Source organism: Phocoena sinus, chromosome 3 (genome assembly GCF_008692025.1).
Source record: "Phocoena sinus isolate mPhoSin1 chromosome 3, mPhoSin1.pri, whole genome shotgun sequence".
In the NCBI taxonomy this organism is placed as follows: Eukaryota; Metazoa; Chordata; class Mammalia; order Artiodactyla; family Phocoenidae; genus Phocoena; species Phocoena sinus.
Window position 1 is genome coordinate 13,403,933 of NC_045765.1, and position 19,280 is coordinate 13,423,212.

The 19,280-nt window shown below is 51.4% G+C and overlaps 1 protein-coding gene and 1 pseudogene across 4 annotated transcripts in view; one reads left to right on the forward strand and one right to left on the reverse strand.

The window, feature by feature from the left end:
- The first annotated feature begins 972 nt into the window (after positions 1-972).
- Positions 973-4,549, forward strand: LOC116750855 (annotated as a pseudogene).
- A 1,729-nt stretch (positions 4,550-6,278) lies between these two features.
- The window catches only part of AP1M1 (adaptor related protein complex 1 subunit mu 1), a 30,121-nt gene continuing 17,119 nt past the window's right edge, over positions 6,279-19,280 (reverse strand). For all 4 annotated transcript variants that reach the window (XM_032626146.1, XM_032626147.1, XM_032626148.1 and 1 more), the window contains 7 exons: positions 16,231-16,357; positions 15,037-15,179; positions 14,502-14,573; positions 13,829-13,987; positions 8,041-8,166; positions 7,329-7,404; positions 6,279-7,166 (listed from right to left, as the gene is read on the reverse strand). In XM_032626146.1, the coding sequence (XP_032482037.1) occupies positions 7,144-7,166; positions 7,329-7,404; positions 8,041-8,166; positions 13,829-13,987; positions 14,502-14,573; positions 15,037-15,179; positions 16,231-16,357 (726 nt within the window). In that variant the 3' untranslated portion in view covers positions 6,279-7,143. The remainder of the gene's footprint in view (positions 7,167-7,328; positions 7,405-8,040; positions 8,167-13,828; positions 13,988-14,501; positions 14,574-15,036; positions 15,180-16,230; positions 16,358-19,280) is intronic.

Sequence of the window (19,280 nt, forward strand, 5' to 3'; positions counted from 1 at the left end):
CCTAAAATTTCTTCCTTGATCAATGGGTTATTTAGAACTGGTTTCCAAAATATGGAGATTTTTCTTATTATTGTTTTAAAATTGATTCCTAACTAAATAACATTTTGGTAAAGGGACTATTTCCTTCAACCTTGCTTTATAACCCAGTGTGTGCTTCAAAGAAAAATGTATTTTGTAGTTGCTGAATACAATGTTCTACATATACAGGCCCATTAGGTCAAATTTATTAATTGTATAGTTCAAATATTCTGTATCTTTACTGACTTTTTTGGTTTACTTGTTCTATCAACTGCTGAGAGAGATGAATTTAAATTGCTCATTATTACTGTGGATTTAACTATCTCTCCTGGCAGTTGTGTCAAATTTTGCTTTATGTATTTTGAGGCCATGTTATTAGGGTCACACAGATTAAAAATATTTTTATCTTCCTGATGAAATGAATCTTTTATTATTATTATAATAATATGTCCCACTTTATCTCCAGCAATGATTTTGCCTTAAAGCATATGTTGTCTAATATTAGTATAACAATTCCAGCTTTCTTATGGTATTTCTATGGTTATTTTCCCCATCTGTTATATATGTTTTTAAATTAATTAATTAATTAATTTTATCTTTGGCTGCGTTGGGTCTTCGTTGCTGCGTGTAGCCTTTCTCTGGTTGTGGGGGCTACTCTTTGTTGCAGTGCACAGGCTCTAGGCTCATGGGCTTCAGTAGTTGCAGCACACAGGCTCAGTGGTTGTGGCGCATGGGCTTAGTTGCTCCGCGGCATGTGGGATCTTCCCGGACCAGGGCTCGAACCTGTGTACCCTGCATTGTCAGGCGGATTCTTGACCACTGTGCCACCAGGGATGTACCCATCCTGTTATTTTTTAACTTTCTGTATTTTAATGGTTCTTATGTGTCTCTTATAAATAACATAGAGTTGAAATTTCTTAAAATCCAGTTTGACAAACTGACCTTTAGCTGGAGTGTATAGTCCATTTACATTTAATGTAATAATTGATATCACACTTAAATCTAGATTTAAATCTACCCTATTAATTTACTTTCTATTTTTACCCTTTCTATGTTCCTTTTTATCCCCCCTCTGGCCTCCTTTTAGGTTGTCTGTGGCTTTTTAAAAAAATCATTGTCTTCCCTCTGAACATTTGGAAGTTACAATTCTGCTTTTATTATTGTAGTGATTCCTTTAGAAGTTATAATGCATGCTTTTCAAAATGCAGATTTCATCGATGTTTTTTACTTTTGTCCAACACAGTCGTGGACTTGGAACACTCTAACTCCATTTACTCCCTGAAGACTTTTTTTTTTCTGTTGTACATTTTAATTCTATCACTTTTTTTAACTCCAGGAAACATTATTATTGTTTTATGCAACCTATGTTTGTTTAGGTTTTCCCATGTATTCGCTCCTTCTTTATTCTTTCTTACATCTTGACCTTCCATCTGGGATCACTTTCTTTTTGCCCGAAGCAATATAATTTAGAATTTTCTTTAGTGTGAGTTGGCTGCTGCTGGCAAACTCATACGGGCTTTGTCTGAAAAAGTTTTTATTTCAACCTCATTCTTGAAATATTTTTGTTGGGTTGGCAGTTTTCTTTCAGCACATTGAAAATGTCATTTTGCTTTCATCTGGTTTCCTTTGTTGCTGATGAAAAGTAGGCTGTTTACCTTGTCACACTTTTGAAGTTAATGTGTTTTCCACCCCCAGCTGCTTTACAGATCTGTTGTCTTTTTTTTCTTTATAAATTTTACTGAAGTGTAACATATATACAGAAGAGTGAGCAATGATAAATGCTTGATGAATTTTCAAAAGTGAGAACACCATGTAACCTGCATCCAGATTTTTTAAAAATCACTGATATTTTCTAATTTCCATTACATTTTCTTCTTTCATTACACATGGTAATTTAGAAGTGTTCTTAAAAACTATATTTGGGCTCGGTGACGTGGCGGGGGTGGGGGAGCAGGCCCAGGGTGTGGCGGTCACGGCGGCGGCGGCGGAGCTAGAGCAGAGCGGAGCCACCACAGGGGCCTGGCTGAGCACGTTGGGCCACGTGGTCCTCTCCCCAGTCTGGTTCCTGTACAGCCTGCTCATGAAGCTGTTCCAAAGCTCCACCCCAGCCATCACCCTTGAGAACCTGGACATCAAGTACCTGCTGCGGCTGATTGACAAGGAGGTCATCAGCCTTGACACCTGATGGTTCCACTTTGCTCCACCGTCGCCCCAGCACATCCTGGGCCTCCCCGTAGGGCTAGCACATCTACCTCTCGGCTTGAATCGATGGGAACCTGGTCATTCTGCCCTACACGCCTGTCTCCAGCGATGACAAGGGCTTTGTGGACCTGGTCATCAAGGTTTACTTCAAAGACACCCACCCCAAGTTTCCCGCTCGTGGGAAGATGTCCCAGCACCTGTAAAGCATGAAGATTGGAGGCACCATTGAGTTCCGAGACCCAAATGGGCTGCTGGTCTACCAGGGCAAAGGAAAGTTTGCCATCTGTGCAGACAAGAAATCCAACCCTGTCATCAAGACGGTGAAGTCTGTGGGCATGTTTGCGGGAGGAACGGGCATCACCCCAATGCTACAGGTGATACGTGCCATCACGAAGGACAGGGATGATCACACCGTGTGCCACCTGCGCTTTGCCAACCAGACTGAGAAGGACCTCCTGCTGCGGCCGGAGCTGGAGGAACTGAAGAACGAACATTCTGAGTGCTTCAAGCTCTGGTACATGGTGGACAGTGACCCTGAAGCTTGGGACTACAGCCAGGGCTTCGTGAACGAGGAGATGATCCGGGACCACCTTCCACCCCTGGAGGAGGAGCCGCTGGTGCTGATGTGCGGACCCCCGTGCACGATCCAGTATGCCTGCCTGCCCAACCTGGACAGCGTGGGCCACCCCAAGGAGCGCTCCTTCGCCTTCTGATGGGCGGGTCCAGGCTGGCTCCGCCCCACACTCACCGTGCCCTGTCTGCACCCACCCCTCCTGCTGTTGTCTGTTAACACCACTCTCCCCCACATCTCCTGCTGCGGCCGGGTTCAGCCTGGCCTGCCCGTGCCTGGGAGGTCACCCCGCTGGGCTGGTCCCCAAGGGGCCCCTTTGGGAGCAGGGCTCTGTTACAGGTGGGCCGCTGTCAGCCACCTTTAGGGCAGATTCCTGTCTGGGCCTCACTGGAGATGCCCTTCCCCACCCGCTCCTGGCAGGGGCTGCTGGGTGAGAGGCTGCCTCGACCCCAGGGTACAGCAGGCCCGGCCAGCAGGCAGTTGCACTCTCCCTGGAGCTGGAGTAGGAGGAGGGGGCTGGCCGAGGGCCCTTCCAGCTGGCACTTGGGCCCTCCCAAAGCCTCAGCATTTCCGCAAAACATCCAAACATTCGGGCAGCTTTGGAAGCTCCAAGCAGTCGACCTCTGATTGACCAGCTTGGGGCCCCGGGCTGCCAGCCCTAATGGCAGAGCTAAGACGATGTATTTATCCCTCTGTCCCAGACCCCCATCCTGCTGCCCTCACCCCAGATGGGGGAGATTTTGAGCAGAGCCTCTTGTCTGAGGGATATTCTCAGTGGCCTCGACGTTGCCTTTAGACCGCAGCGTGTCAGCCTCTTGCATATCGGCTTTTTAGAGTCATTTATGAGCAAATTGAAGTAAACCTTTGCTAATTTGGAAAAAAAAACATTATATTTGTAAATATTTTAAAGAAATTCATTTGTTGTTGAATTCTAACTTAATTCTCTTGAGAATTCCTTAGAGAATGTGGACTCTAATACCAAGAATTCTTGGGAATTTGTGAAAAGTGTTTCAAGGTCTAGTACACTTTTTTTTTTTTTGGCCTTAAGTCTACTTGGTCTGATATTAATATAACTACATGAGGTTTATTTTGGTATTGGTTAGCATTATTTTCAACTGTGCTGTGTACTTATATTTCAGGTGTATATTTCACAAACAGGATATAGCTGGATTTTGTATCTTAAACTAGCAGGTTTGCTTCGTTTACATTTATTGTGATTCCTAGCATTTGGATTTATTTCTACAATCTTATTTTGCGGTTTCTATGGCACAGTAGGAAAAGTTGTGCAGTTTTAAGTGTTATTATTAAAAGATTCTTAGGACACCTTGTATTTATCCCGCTTTTTCATGCTCCTCTCTCCTTTCCTGTTGGTTTGTTAAAATTTTTACACTGTTTCCCAACCACTGGTTTGGAAGTCATACAAGAATATCTAGCATTTTTAGAGTTTAGTCCATCTTCTTCCCAAACAGTAAAAAGACCTTGGGAGGTATGGATGCCAACTGCCTATCTATTTTGCAGGATGCTGTCCAGAATTTTAGTTGTACCTTATGTTACTACTCAGACATTACTAACTCATCACTACCACTGCTTTATATAGTCAATGATAGTTTAGATATTCCCAATGTTTTCCAAGCTTTTTCAGCAATCCTCCTCGTCTCTTTCCTTCCTCCTGCATTGAATCCTTTTTTGTTGTTGTTGTTGTTGGCGGCGGTGTTGGGTCTTCGCTGCTGTGCACGGGCTTTCTCTAGTTGTGGAGAGCAGGTGGCTACTCTTTGTTGCAGTGTGCGGGCTTCTCATTTTGTGGTGGCTTCTCTTCTTGTGGAGCACGGGCTCTAGGTGCATGGGCTTCAGTAGTTGCAGCACACAGGATTCAGCAGTTGTGGCGCATGGGCTTAGTTGCTCTGCAGCATGTGGGATCGTCCCAGACCAGGGCTCAAACCCATGTCCCCTGCATTGGGAGGCAGATTCTTAACCACTGAGCCATCAGGGAAGTCCTGAATCTCCTTGTTGTACGCCAAGTTGCTTCGTGACGGTCTGCTATCGTTAAACTTTTAATTTTGTTCTTTGGCTGGGCACAGAATTGGTCATCACAGACTAGTCATCTTCTCTTAGCAATTTGAGCCTATTCTTTTTTTTTTTTTTTTTTCCGGTACGCAGGCCTCTCACTGTTGTGGCCTCTCCCGTTGCAGAGCACAGGCTCCAGACGCGCAGGCTCAGCAGCTATGGCTCACGGGCATAGCCGCTCCGCGGCATGTGGGATCTTCCCGGACCAGGGCACGAACCCGTGTTCCCTGCATCGGCAAGCGGACTCTCAACCACTGTGCCACCAGGGAAGCCCTTGAGCCTATTCTTTATCTTCTTCCATTCTTGCAGTTGTGAAACCAGCTCTCAGCCTAATTGCTTTTTTCTTTTTTGCGTGTGTTGTGTGTTTTTATCTTCTTTGCATTGCTTTTTATGATCTTCACTGAGTCTCTAATGTTCTGCATTTTGACTGTGATGTTTCTTAGTTTTAGACTTAGGTTTATTTATCCTGATTTGGCCTCACTGGTTTCCTGAATCTGAGAATGTAAAGATTTTACATTTAAAATGTTTAATTTTGGAAAATTCTGGTCATTGTCTCTTTGTATATTGTGGCTCCCCAGGGTCTTCTGGAGGGAGGCCACCAGGGCTTGCTGCAGATGTGGGCATGCGAGCGAGGGGTGGGGCATTAAGGGTGCCTGCAAGGGCTTTGGCCTGAGTCCTGGGCCAGGGCAACGTCCTTTACTCCACACGGTAGAAGGCCAAGATTCCACTCAGGCTGATGCCCACTAGACCTCCAAGGAGGAGCTGGGTGATATGGGAGAGGGAGAAGAAAACACAGTCCTTGAATGTAAGAGGGTGTGGGGCAGGCAGGGCCATCAGCATTGGAGGGACAGTGGGTGCAGGTGCCTGCAGTGGGAACACAAGCTCCTCCTGCCCATGTGCCCACCATGATCCCCTCTATGGACCAGGCAGCGGTTCTCAGACTCCAGTGTGCACGAATCACATGTAGAGCCTGTTAACTGGTCTCCTGGGCCCCATCCCGAGACTCTGCCTCAGCAGGTCAGGGTGGGCCTGTGAACCTGCATTTGCAGTGAGCTCAAAGGGGACGCTGATGTTGCTGGTACCAGGACCACACTCTAAGGAAGACCACTGGGCTGGGGAGGGATGGGGGCAAGCTGCTGGTGATCTGAGGGTTGGCGGTTGTAACAGTCATCTCCGATGAGAGGGATACATTTTGCTCATGTGCTCTCCTCTGTGTGGCCCCCCTAGAAGGGGTGGCCCTGGTGGCCCAGTGCAATGGCTCTGCCATCCCACTGCCTGCTCCCGTCTTCCCTGGGGGATGTAGGGGCACTGGGAGCTGGTGACACCACACGGAGCCACACACAGGTTGGCGTGAGCCTGCACCTCCCCCTGGTCATCCATGGGGAGTCAGTACCATGCTGCATCAGATGGAAGGCAGGCAGCATGTGTAACTGATGGAATTTAATGTACTCATGACACAAACACAGACAGGGTTGAAGGGGGTGGTGTCCAAGCACAGATGTGGATGACCCGTGCACCCCACCCTCTGAGGCCAGGGGCCCTTCCTGGACCCCACCTCCCCTGGTGGGACAAACACTGATGTGGCTGAGTGACAGCATTGTGTGGCACAGGCTGGCCCTCAGAAGGCGCCTCTGTTGAAGCCTATGCGTCCAGGCCAAGGAGCCTCCAAGGCACAGCCATAAGCTGCAGCCTCCGATCAAAGTGCCAGGTTCTGGCCCGATGTGGGAAGGCGACCCAGCGTCAGCCTCGCTGGGGAGGAGGGCGAGGAACGGGGAGGCCCTGTCCTCGCTAAGTGCTGCCTGAGCGCTGCAGGATGAGGGGCAGGAGGCGTGGCCAGTGAAGTTCACGTAAACAGCAACGGACCAAGACAAAAATCATAAACATACAACGTTCAACAGAATGGCAACAAAACGGTGGCCCTGCCAGCCCGGCCAGACAGTGGTCTGGCGGGCGTTTCCCAATCTTTTCGTGACTAGGAGCTAAACAGCACAGAAGGCTGTATTTGATCTCTGGAGGGAAAGATTTCTTTCCTTCCCTTCAAACTGACTCGGGGGCAAAGAGACGAGACTTCTTGAAGATAAGCCTCTTCTGGGAAAAGGGACTTGGGCGATGAGAGTGGCGATGGCACAGCAGGTGCGCCTGGAGGAGGAGGGGCCCCTGGGTGGAGCCGGGAGGGTGGCTGGTGTCCAGGGGAGCCCTTCCTTCCGGCAGGCTTGGCAGGTGCTTCCTCCCGGTGCTTCCACCAGGAGCCCCAGTGCCGGGCCGGGAGCGTTGGCCACCGTGGCCCCTCACTGGGTCCGGAGCTGGTAATCTAGGAGTGAGCAGGAGGCGTCTGTTGTCTGCTCTGCACCCTGGACCCACCTGCCCCGACCCTGGGGCTGCTCCGTGAGCACCACCCTGGGGACAGCAGCATGCCCACCCAGGGACCTTTTCAGCACCCCCCCGACCTGCCCCACGGGTGGGCCGCACGCACCTCCGTTCTGAGTGATGTAACGAACCCACGGTAGGGCCTGGTAGCCGCTCTTCTCAATGATCTTCAGGTAGCGCACCTGGGGCACAGGTACCAGGGTCCTAAGCATGCACACACCCCCATCCCCCTTCCTGGTCCCCGCTTAGTCATTCCTCCCAGGGCCAGGCTGTGACCAGGAGGGCGAGGGAGGGGGCAAAGGACCTTGATCTGTCTGAACCTCTCTGAGGCTGAGGGAGGGTGGAGGTACTTCTAGAAGATGCGGCAAAGAGCCAGATGTGCTCTCTCGGGCACAGCCCTCTAGCAGGTTCCTGGAGAAGGGGTCCCGTCCAGGGTTCTCTTCCCCATGCAGGTCTTCTGCGGAGGTGCCCAGGAAAACGGGTCCCATGGTGGCAAGCGTGTGGATGCTAGAGGCTCGAACTCTAGTTTTGGGGACTGAATGCGTCTCTGAGCTTTGAGCTCAAGCACAGGTCAGGTCTGGGTAAACAACTGTGGGCCTCTTTCCATTAGGGCCGGACTGCCCTCGGAGACAGGCAGAGCCGGGAGCACCGCGGAGCCCCGGGACAAGCCAATAAGCACCCTTTTCTAACTGGTTGCACTGATGTCTGTCACCTGCAACCCTCTGAGCCTGGACTGACACCTGGTCCCGGTCCCTGTGAGGCCCCCCTGGGCCTGTCCATGTCTGCTCTGGGGCCCTGGCAGCCCTGGCCGCATGTACCTGGATGCCGGAGGTAGTGAAGTAGGGGATCTCAAACTTGACACTGATCGGGGGCTTGCCCTCCTTGTCCTCCGCCTCCACGCTGGGCAGGCCGAAGTGGGCCCGCATCAGGTACTCCTTGCCGCCCTGGGGGAGAACACAAGGGTGGAGGTGGTCAGGCTGAGGCCCTGGGCAAGCTCAGCCAACAGTTGCCCCTGGAGAATGCCAGGCTGCTGGCTCGGCCACCAACCTCTTCCTGTGTGACCTGCAGTCACCCAGTGCCTTGGCTTCTCCAAAACACTCATACTTGTCCTCCAGGCCTCACGGGCTGCCCCCACCAGCCCCGCTGGGGAAAACTGTTGAATTCTGAGGATGAAGAGAAAATTTCACAAGTTGCCAGGCACAGAAGCTTAGCTGCTTCAAGGAAAATAAAACCAACAGGCCTTGGGAGGGAAGAACAGAGAGGGAGAGCGAGCACACAGCGCAGATGTGGGCTGCTGTGGGACAAGGGCCCCTACCTGCCCAGGCCAGAGTCCAAGTGAACACCCCCAGAACCCAGTGTCAGGAAGGTGTGTGAAAGCAAGAGGGACATGTCAAAATGAAGAAAAGGGAACAGGGAGAGGCAACAAAAATAAGAGACCAAGGTTGGGGACTGACTGATGAGCTGGCCCTGGGTCTTGCCCCCAAAGGGCGTGGCTCTGGCCCTGCAAGCTGAGCAATGACTGCAGAGATGGTGCTTGGAGCAGGGCCAGGAATGACTGGAACCCTCCTCTCGGCCATGAGGAGTCAGGAGTGTTGGCCTGGTTGTCCAAGCGCCCGGTGAGTCTCACCCAGAACAGCAGGGAGGAGTGGGGAGCACAGCTCTCGTCACACCCGGGACATGGAGGGTTTTGATCCCCATGCGTCTGGCAACAGGAGTCACTGCCGACCAGAGCTACTTCTGCATGCCTCGGGCAGGGCAGGGCAGGGCAGGGGAGAGCCACGCCTCCCCAGGGCTGAGCTCACGCTCCCCTCCCCCCAGGATGAAGCGAGTGGTCAGTCTCTGCTCATCAGTGCAGGAATGTGGACTCTGCCTGACTCAGTGCTACGTGCTGAGTGCAGATTCTGGGACAACGAGGGGAGAATAATGTGGTCTCAGCAGTAGACGAAGCAGGCAGCAAAGGAACAAAATCACCTCCATCAGCCTGTGTATGAAACAACAACCTGACCAAAAATCTGAGCCTTATAAAAACAAAGTGGAGGGGCTTCCCTGGTGGCGCAGTGGTTAAGAATCCACCTGCCAGGGGCTTCCCTGGTTGCACAGTGGTTAAGAATCTGCCTGCCAATGCAGGGGACACGGGTTCGAGCCCTGGTCCGGGAAGATCTCACATGCCACGGAGCAAATAAGCCCGTGCGCTGCATCTACTGAGCCTGCGCTCTAGAGGCCGTGAGCCACAACTACTGAGCCACTGCTCCTAGAGCCCGTGCTCCACAACGAGAAGCCACCTCAGCGAGAAACCCGCTCACGGCAACAAAAAGTAGCCCCCGCTCTCAACAACTAGAGAAAGCATGTGCGCAGCAACAAAGACCCAACACAGCCAAAAATAAAATAATCAATTAAAAAAAAAAAAAGAATCCGCCTGCCAATGCAGGGGTCACGGGTTCAATCCCTGGTCCGGGAAGATCCCACACGCCACGGAGCAACTAAGCCAATGCACTGCAACTACTGAACCTGTGCTCTAGAGCCCGCGAGCCACAACTGATGAAGCCTGTGCGCTCTAGGGCCCACGTACCGCAACTACTGAGCCTGCATGCTGCAACTACTGAAGCCCACGCACCTAGAGCCCGTGCTCCGTAACAAGAGAAGCCATTGCAACAAGAAGCCTGCACACCACAACAAAGAGCAGCCCCCGCTCGCTGCAACTAGAGAAAGCCCGCACACAGCAACGAAGACCCAAACGCAGTCCAAAAAAAAAGGTTAAGAGTAGTAATTAAAGAAAAAGCAAAGTGGAAAATGAAAGCAAAACAATATGCAGAGAGGCAGGCCCTCTCTGGGGGGTGGGGGTGGAAGTCTGCAAGCCTACCTTGTGTCAGTCATGTCCACGTAAATGGGTTTACTTCTCCTATTAATGAGAAAGACTTAGAGGTTGGCTCACAGACCAAAACCCAACTCCACACTGTGAAAGCAGAGTGAGAAAGGCTAAACCAGTAGAAAGAATGGGTGAAGGCATGCCAGCCAAAGTCAAACAAAATAGAGCAGGGCTGCTGCCACAGCGGAGAATTCAGGGCAAAGAATTACAGGTGCAGAGGATGACAGTCCACATCCTAAAGGCTATTCCTATGATCCACAGGGAGGATACAACAGATAGGAGTATCGATGCACCAAATAACATGGCGGCAACTTTTGTTAAGCAGATGCTACAAGAGAGGAGAAGAGAACCAGAGGAAGGCAGAGCTGGCCCAGCTCTCTGTCTGACTGATGCTGTCATGGCATCATGGCAGACCTCATGGCACACGTGTCAAATTCTCGACCCCAATAACAGAGGCCCTATCTTCCTCTCAACTACATATGGGATATTCACAAACTTTGACCTTCTATTAGTGCACAATGAACACTTCAATAAATTCTAAAAGTAGAAACAGCATGAATAACATTCTCTGGTCTCAAAGCACCAAATTTATAGTGAAGACAAAATGGAAAAAACCCCTTGACCATGAAATTCAAACAAGACAAAACAAAACAAAAAAACACTCTCCATTCAATTACAGAATTTCTAGATAATATCAAATATTACATGCCAGATCTATGGGCTATACAGCTAAGGCAGGGTTCAGAGGAACATTTGTGGCTTAAATATTCATTTATATCAATACAAATTTTAAAACAAAATAATCAAATTAAAATACAGAACTTGAAAACTAGAGCAAAGGAAGGATGAAGAAACTCAAATTAAAGACTTATAAAACTGAAAACTATTATAACAAATAAATTAAAAAGTGAATCTGGAAAAAAAAATACGCAAACCACCAGGTAACCTCATCAAGGAAAAAAGAAGGCAAAAGTACGCAAAATAAGATATAACAAGGGAGAAGTAATTGTCATAAGAGAAAGGGAAAAAAAGACACCAATTTTCTACAACTCTGTGTAGACAAATTTGAAAACCTGGTTAGGATGGATAATTTTGTAGTAAAATACAATTTACCTAAACTGACTCCAACAGAAATAGAAACTCTAAATGGTCTAATTTCCACAGATGAGGTAGAGAAAGTAACAGAGATACAGATGGTCACACAGCCAAATTCTACCAATCCTCTGACGGCGAGATGATCTCAAGGCTACTTAAACTGTTCTGCATCATGGAAGAGGGAGACAAAAAAATAATGAAATGGGTACAATATTGATACCTGATAGAGACTGTACCAAAAAAAAAATCAATCTCAGTTATGGATCTCAATGTAAAAATCCTACATACAATGTTAACCAACAGGATTAATAGCACATTAAAGAGAAAACAGATCATGATCAAGTGGGGCTTGCCAGAATGCATGGATGGTTCAAGATCCATCCTATATTAATACAGGAACTTACAGACACTGAAGAGGCATTTGGGTAAATTCGTTGGCCATTTGTGCTAAAAACACAGTAAAGGGGACTTCCCTGGTGGCACAGTGGTTAGGACTCTGCACTCCCAATGCAGGGGGCCCAGGTCTGATCCCTGGTCAGGGAACTAGATCCCACATGCATGCAGCAACTAACAGTTCGCACGCAGCAACTAAGAGTTCGCATGACACAACTAAGGAGCCTGTGTGTTACAACTAAGGAGCCTGCCTGCCCCAACTAAGACCCGGCGCAACCAAATAAAAATAAATATTTAAAAAATAAAATAAAATAAAAACACAGTAAAGTAGGACTGAAGTGAATTATAGCCCAAAGCAGCAACACACTTAAGAGGGGAAACCCTGCCAGCTCCAGCTGGGGGCAAAGCCAGGAGGCTGCTCTCTCCACCGCCATTTACAGGCAATGGAGACAGCAAGTGAAGCAGTGAGACGCCAGAAGCCATAAGGTGCCCAAGAATGGGAGAGGAAAAGGGGAAACTGCATCTGGCTGCAAACAGCGTGAAAGGATATCTAAAAACCCATGAGAATGGAAAGAAAAACTACCACAAACAAAAAATTTAGTAAGGTACCAGTACACAAAATTACCATACAAATGTTAGCAACCTGTTGTAAGATACAATGGAAGAGAAGACCCCAGTTACCAAAATATCAACTTAAAAATTATCTTAATGAAAAATATGCAAAACCAGAAGAGATCTTTGGGGTGTCCTGGAGGCAAGGAGTGTTCTGTGGTTTTTATCCGTTCAGTTGTGTTCACTCTGAGGAAATTCACTGGGTTGTACACATATCACTTGTTACTTTTCTGCATGTTATATTTAAACAAAAGTACCTTTAAAAACAATGGGAGAGGCCATATGAGGTATATATAAGGCAAGCATTAAAACATTCCCAAAAGGCACAAAGGTGAGAGTGGGGCAAGGCCATTGATAGGATAATTCGGCCTCAAAAAGGTGTTAGTCCTTCCCAATTAACTTACAAATTTAGTGCAAACAAACTGATTCTAAAATTTATAAGAAAAAATGAAACAAGCAAGAGTTGCCAGGAAACAGACAAGCAGTGAGGTTGTGGGGAGTTACGGTGGGGGTAGGGCTGGCCCTACCAGATGTTAAAACATAGAATAAAGTTAAAATGTGGCCTTGCGGCACGGAGAGACAGACAAGAGGATGCTCAGAAAGAGACCTAATGCCGCATGAAAATTTGATTTTTGAAAAACACGGCATTTCAAACCACTGGGGAAAAGATGGGACTTTTTAGTGAATGATGTTAGGAAACTGGATAGCCATGTGGGAAAAGATAACGTTGGATCTGTATGTCACCCATTTACCAGACTGTGCTCCAAAAGGACCTAAAGTCTAAGGTGAAAAATACTACTGTACTCGTTCTAGAAGCAAACATGGGTGAATTGCTTTATAGCCTGGAATGGGGAAGCCTTTCAAATCATGACTTAAAATCCAAACGCAATAAAAGAAAGACTGAGAAATGTGACTACATTAAACAACACTTAAAAGAAGAAGCAATCAGAAAGGTTACACAGCAAAAGACACCAGAAGCAAAGTCAAAAGACAAACACCAAACACTGAGAAATACCATTTGCAACTGATATCAAAGAAAAGGTGCTAATCTTGCCCATGTGTAAACAGCTTTTGGAAACTAAGAAGAAAATGAGCACACTTGATAGAGAAGTGAGCAAGAGACAGCTCCTACAGTTTCCCGAGAAAGAAGCACCAACGGTCCTCTGAGACGTGAAAGAGTGCTCCATCTTGTTTATCATGAGAATGGCAACGGGCCGCACCCTGAGTCGGCACAGCCGCTTACCCATCTTCCAGTCCCAGGGCACTCTTTACACAAACCCAGACTCAAGTGCTCAAAATCCTGAACACAAGCCAGGTGGCTATACCGGCCTGTGGGCCGGGGCAGGAAGTGCTCTACCTTCCTGGAGCTGGTGCTGGATTCCCGTGAGGCTCTGGCCCCAAGGCAGTCTGTTCCCCAGGAGGGATGTTAAGCTCTAAACAGGAGTGTCAGTGGGAGAAAGAAGGAGGAAGAGAGGGACCCCTGCCGTGACTCTGAAGACAGGCTGGTTCACACACAAGAGGAAGGTGGAGTTCCCCCCTACCCTGGGCCCCAGCCCCACCCCTGCCCCAGCCAGGCTGAGCAGAGCAGGCCTCTGCCCATGCCTGTCTGGAGGGCGTGCCCTGCCGAGAAGGGTGCTCACCGGGAAGGACTTGATGGACCACACAATCTCACTGTTCTCGGGGACCCACTTGACGCTCCCCACTGTCGTCTTGAACTTGGGTGAGTCGGCATCGTTGGGCACAGGGATGTGGATCTCCACGTTGTTGGCTGTTGACCGCCGCTTGAACTGGCTCTTGGCCTGGAGACGAGGCCAACGTGGCCAAGGTTGCGGCGGGCGAAGGTGAGACAGCCTGGCTCCCACCCAGCCTGCTCCCACAAGGGCCACATGCCCCTTGGCCTGGCCTCTGGGAGTCCCACTCCCACCACCGAGCTGACCCCCACGCCCTCTCCCACCCCCTGAGGTCTTCCTTAAGCTCAACTTTGGATGGTCAGTCTCTGCCCTCCTGTCCCCTTGGCCTTTGGGACTCCCGATCCCTCCCTCTGGCCCTGGCCTCCAGGGAAAAGGTCTGTGTGACCAGGGCTGGCCTGGGCTAGGTGAGGTCACTGAGTGGCAGAAGTGCTCCACCTGGACACTTGGTCACAGGCCACTGCCACGGTGGCCGCACACAAGATCCGGGCAGTGTGTCCTCTCTGTGCCCAAGGCCCCGGACAGGCCAGAGATACCAGAAGGCCTGCACTAGGCGGGGGAGCCCAAATCCCCCCTCTTATGCCCCACACGCCCGGCTGATGCTGCGTGCAGGATGCACACACACCTTGATCATGTACTCGATGCGGCTGTGGGAATGCTTTTCAATCACAGACTCGATCCAGATCAAGGGCTTGACCTGTCGGGGAGAGTGAAGATGGCGCTCAAAACCAGTCGTTTTACAAAGCCCTGCTTCACAGAGGGGAAACTGAGGGCAAGGGACCACAGGTCCAGGTGTGAGCCCAGTACACTGCTGCTCGGGGCTCCACAGCTGGTGCAAGATGGGTCAGAGCATTAGAGAAAATGCAGAAAACATCACCGAGGACGCTCTGGTGGGGATGCCTGGGAAAGGGGCAGTGGTGTCAAAGGGGTCTGGCCCCTCAGCTCAGAAAGTTCGGAGCCTTGCATTGTCAAACAGGCTCCTTGGAGCCCAGGCTGCTCATGGGGAGCTGTGCCCATCCTGGGCATCACCTCACAAGACGTGAGACTCGCTGTGGACGGGGACGGCTCCCAGGCAGCAGGGAAGAGGAGGGAGGCTACCCCAAGGGAGGAGCAGGGGCGGGGGCCTGGGGGCCCTCTTGGCTGGCGGCTGGTGCACTCACATGGGTGTTGAGGCGGTAGGACATGAGCTCGAACTCGCCATCGGGTGGGATGAAGGAGATGGTGCGGTCGTTCTCAAAGCGAGAGAGCCGCACACACTGGTGGAACTTCACGTCCTCCAGCTCCACGGACTTGCTTTTGCCACCTGAGGGAAGGTGGGGGTGAGGGCGGGACAGTCCCTAGGCCCCCCAGGCCACTCTCTCAGCAATGCTCCCACTGTCTAGGGTTCACTCCTGACAGAGCAGAGCAGAGCTGCCCCCGGATCTGTGAGAGTATCTTGGGCCACGAACACCAAGGGGGCCGGCTTCTGAGGCAGCCACGCCCCATCTCTCCTCACCCCGCTGGAAGCCCCATTACGTCCCAAGATTGGGCTGAGGACAGGTGTAGTAGGCCTAGTTCACAATGAGTCCCCAGCCAGGGTTGCTGCCTGGGACATGTTTGCTGAATGATTAACAGACCCCACTGGGGGTACTCGGTGATGGCTTGGGGCTCCCTAAGGGCGCCGGTCCTGTCATCCCTGGGGTCCTGTCTTGGTTTCCCAGCCCAGAGAGGCTGTGTGGGTTGAGCTCAGTCCTGAGAGGGGAGCTGCTCTGATGGGCTAACGTCAGAGAGGCCCTCACTAGTGATGCTGCAGACGTAACTATGACAACACGCGCCACTGCTCTGGCCGCCGGTGGACCTGTGGTCGGCGGGGAGGCTGGTGGTCCAGTTCGCAAACACGGAGCCCCAGCCACCCTGGGCTCCTGAGGCCGCTCTGGCCATGCCCCACCATGGGAAGTGCTACATCCAGGCCAGGCAGAGCATGCTCGAACCACTGTGTGTGGCTTTTGAACAGCCCAGACCCAACGCCAGAGGTGAGGGCAGAAACTGGGTCTGGGAGGGGAGAGCGAGCCCCGCAGTACCTTCCAGTAGGGTGGAGTTGAGGACCTGTTGTATGATGCTACATGTGCTTTGGCACCTAAGGTACTCACCTGCACCTCTGGCCCTCGGAGCAACAAGGGGGTTTGACTTGAGTATTTTCACTCTCCCATGTCCTCTAAGTCCAGGTGTTAGTTTATTCGTTTTCACAGTTGTCTTGTAAACAACGTGCAAATGTTTCTAAGCCAAGTGCCTGAGATGAACTTGTTGCTATCACGCAGGTGAACAGTCCCTCAGCTGCCCCAGGGGTGAAACCTGGGCCCCGGTGGCATACTCACGGCCCGTGTTGTCGAAGAGAACCTTGTCGTTGAGGCCCAGGCGCAGCTCAGGCATGCCCGACAGGAAGACCCGCATCTTGATGGAGCCCACAATCTCACTGCGTAGGACGTTACCGTTGGCACTGACCTAGGGGGTGGCGAGGAGGGGGTAAGGGGAGGCCCCACGCACCGGTCACTGTCCCCCACCACGCTGTGTGACCCTCCTGGCCACTCCCATTCTCGAAGCCCTTCTCACTGTCCCCTGAGATGGGGAGGCAGTGCCAGGCCAGGCCAGGGAGGCAGACACTTACAGGTCCCGCCTTCTAGTCCTCAGGCCACACTAGGCTCCTCCCTCGCAGAGGGGCCAGGTGATACTGTGCCTGGAGTCCTCTCTGAGGGCTCTACTCTAAGTTGCTCTTGGGATGCCCGGGGCAGACCTGGTGGCTTGAGGCCGTGTGCTCGGCTGGCCTGGGCAGGGACTCTACCAGGTCTGCTCATCGGCTGGGAGCAGGCCAGACTGACTTTCCTGGAAATCTGTTTCTCCATGTGGGGCCTGGCAAAGTCCCTAGGGCTTGTTGAAGACGGAGCTTCCTGGACCCTGCTCCCAGGGCTGCCCTGATGTCTGATAACCACCGATCCAAAATAACAACAGACTTAAGCAAATACAATCACAGCTACAACACTGACTGAGCAGCTCCTCCTCAACAGGGCGGGGCTGTGACTTGGGCTACCTTTTAACTTCTGTGCAAACCGGAAGGCATCTGAGAGTGCAACTAAAAATCACAGCAGGACGATGGGCAAAGCCGGAGACTGTCCTCAGGGGGCCAGGCTGCTGGAGCACCTCTCCTTGGGCCCATTTTAGAGATGAGGACACTGAGGCACGGAGAGGATGCCACACGCCGAGGGCACAGAGTGGCTGGCAGAGGTGCTGGGGCCACAGCCTGGACCACCACCCCATAGTGCCATTCTGCATGAGGCCACATCCACACCAGCAAGGGAAACAGAGGGCTACAAACTCAGAGGCCCTAGGGCCATATGGGCCGTTCCTTGGAGGGCCTGATTTCCGACTTCTGCAGAGAAGCAGGAAAATCTGTCCAGTCTTTAACTCAGATGTCTGCAAGTAACACGTGCACACATGAAAGCCCTTCGCCTCTGAGGGAAGTGGAGAACTGAGGCGCCATGTGGACGATGACCCCGAGAAAGGCACAAAACAGGACAGAAGGCCCTGCAGGGTGTGGCTCCGTCACTTCCCGTTGCTCACCATGCTCTGACCACGCTGGCCTCTCACTGTCCTCGCCTCATCAGGCAGCAACCTGACCCCACAGCACACAGAAGCTGCTTCCTCCTCTGCCTCTTGCCAGCCCTGTCTGCCTGTCCATCCATCCTGTCCACACTCGGGTGAGGGGTCATGTCAGGCTGCTCACTGCTGGGTCCAGCACGAGGACAGTGCCTGGGGCAGCGGGCACTCGGCGAGCCCGTGCAGACACGGCCCTTCGCCCCTGGGCTCTGGGCAGCTGGCACTACCACCTGCCTTACTCTGCGGGTCCTCCGTGTTCCCCCCCCCGACAGTCTGCCCTTAGATCCCCTTCTCTGGGGGGCTATCTCCCCTTGGGGAGTTGGGACTGCACCACCCTCTATAGCTGAACGATGGGAAAGAAGGCTCAGGAAGTGGAGACAAAAGCCATGCAGCCTCTAAGGCTAATCCTGGCCACCTGGGCAGCAACCAGGACGGTGCTGAGGCGTGACTGGCAGCCCAAAGCTGGTGTCTTCCCCAGGGTGGGCATGGAGGAGACGTTTGCCGGGGGATTGGCTGCCTAATTATACTAGTACAACAAGATTCTCAGAATCTGGAGGCCAATGTTGACTCTGAAGGCCGCCAGTTCTGCAATCAGACTTAGGAAGGTGTGTTCCAACGTGGCTGGGATGTCCATACCTGCCTCTTGCTGCCCCTTGTATGGAAGAACAGGGGTCCTTGGGCAGTGCCATGTGTAGGGACACACTGCGGCTGGGACGCCCCTGAACTCCCAGCACTTTCCCAGGCAGTTGTTTATAAGCTGCTCCCTGGGATTGCTTCTCCACCTGAGGACACCCTACAGCCATGTTCTGGGCTCAGTAAACAATTCAGACGAAGGTCCTCAGGCAGGAGGGGAACGCAGTGAGTCAGGCCACTGTCTTGCCTCATGGCTTAGCAAGTAAGAGAGCAAATATGTTTATATTCAGTCCACTGGGAGAATCTTCTTGGAAAGCACTGTTACTTAGCAATTGCATGTCTGGGAACTCGGCCCTCCGGAAATCCTGCCCAGATAAGGGAGATGCCCAAACACACATCTGAGGATGAGCATTCATGCTCATTTCTGCCCTGGCTGTAACAGTCAGAAACGGGCACACCTAAGTGGCCCACGTGACTGGATTGGCCCAACCAGTCCTTGTCTGCCCAAGTAATGGGAGTGAGGCCCTCTCCTGAGAGGTGACAGGCAGGCTGCAGGTGAGATGGAACTGGCCTGCATCACCCTTTCTCTACCACTGACTACAGCTATAAAACCTGGGCAGGATGCATGGGCAACTACTGGAAGACTGAAAAGGTGGATCTGGGAGGAGCCGACTGAATGAGCAGTCCTCCCTACCCCGCTACCCACGTGAAAGCGCAGCAGAAACCTGGAAGTGGAACCAAGAAATACGGTGCAGTCAGAGCTTGTGGAAGCCTCTGGCTCTAGCTCCAGGGCCAGAAGGGGAACTCCTGCCGCTCAGGAGTATGGATATCCCTCATTTACCCTCTTTTCTCTGTTTTCTCACGTCCCAGGCCCTAGGCAATTCAGCTGCCTTTCCGAGAGGGTGGGGCAAACCCAGGATTTCAGCCCATGTGCAGACAAGCGCGAGAGTAGGAATCTAGAGCCCCGAGTTTTTGGCCACAGAACCAAAAAGGGAAGCCCCCAGCCAGAAAGCACCAGGTAGAGAGCAGAGAGTGAAAGGTTCAGGTAAGCAACCACATGAAGTTGTTTATGTCTCCAGATCTCTCTAGAACCAGGCATGCATGGATATGATCCTAATTAGCATACCAAAGACATCAAGAA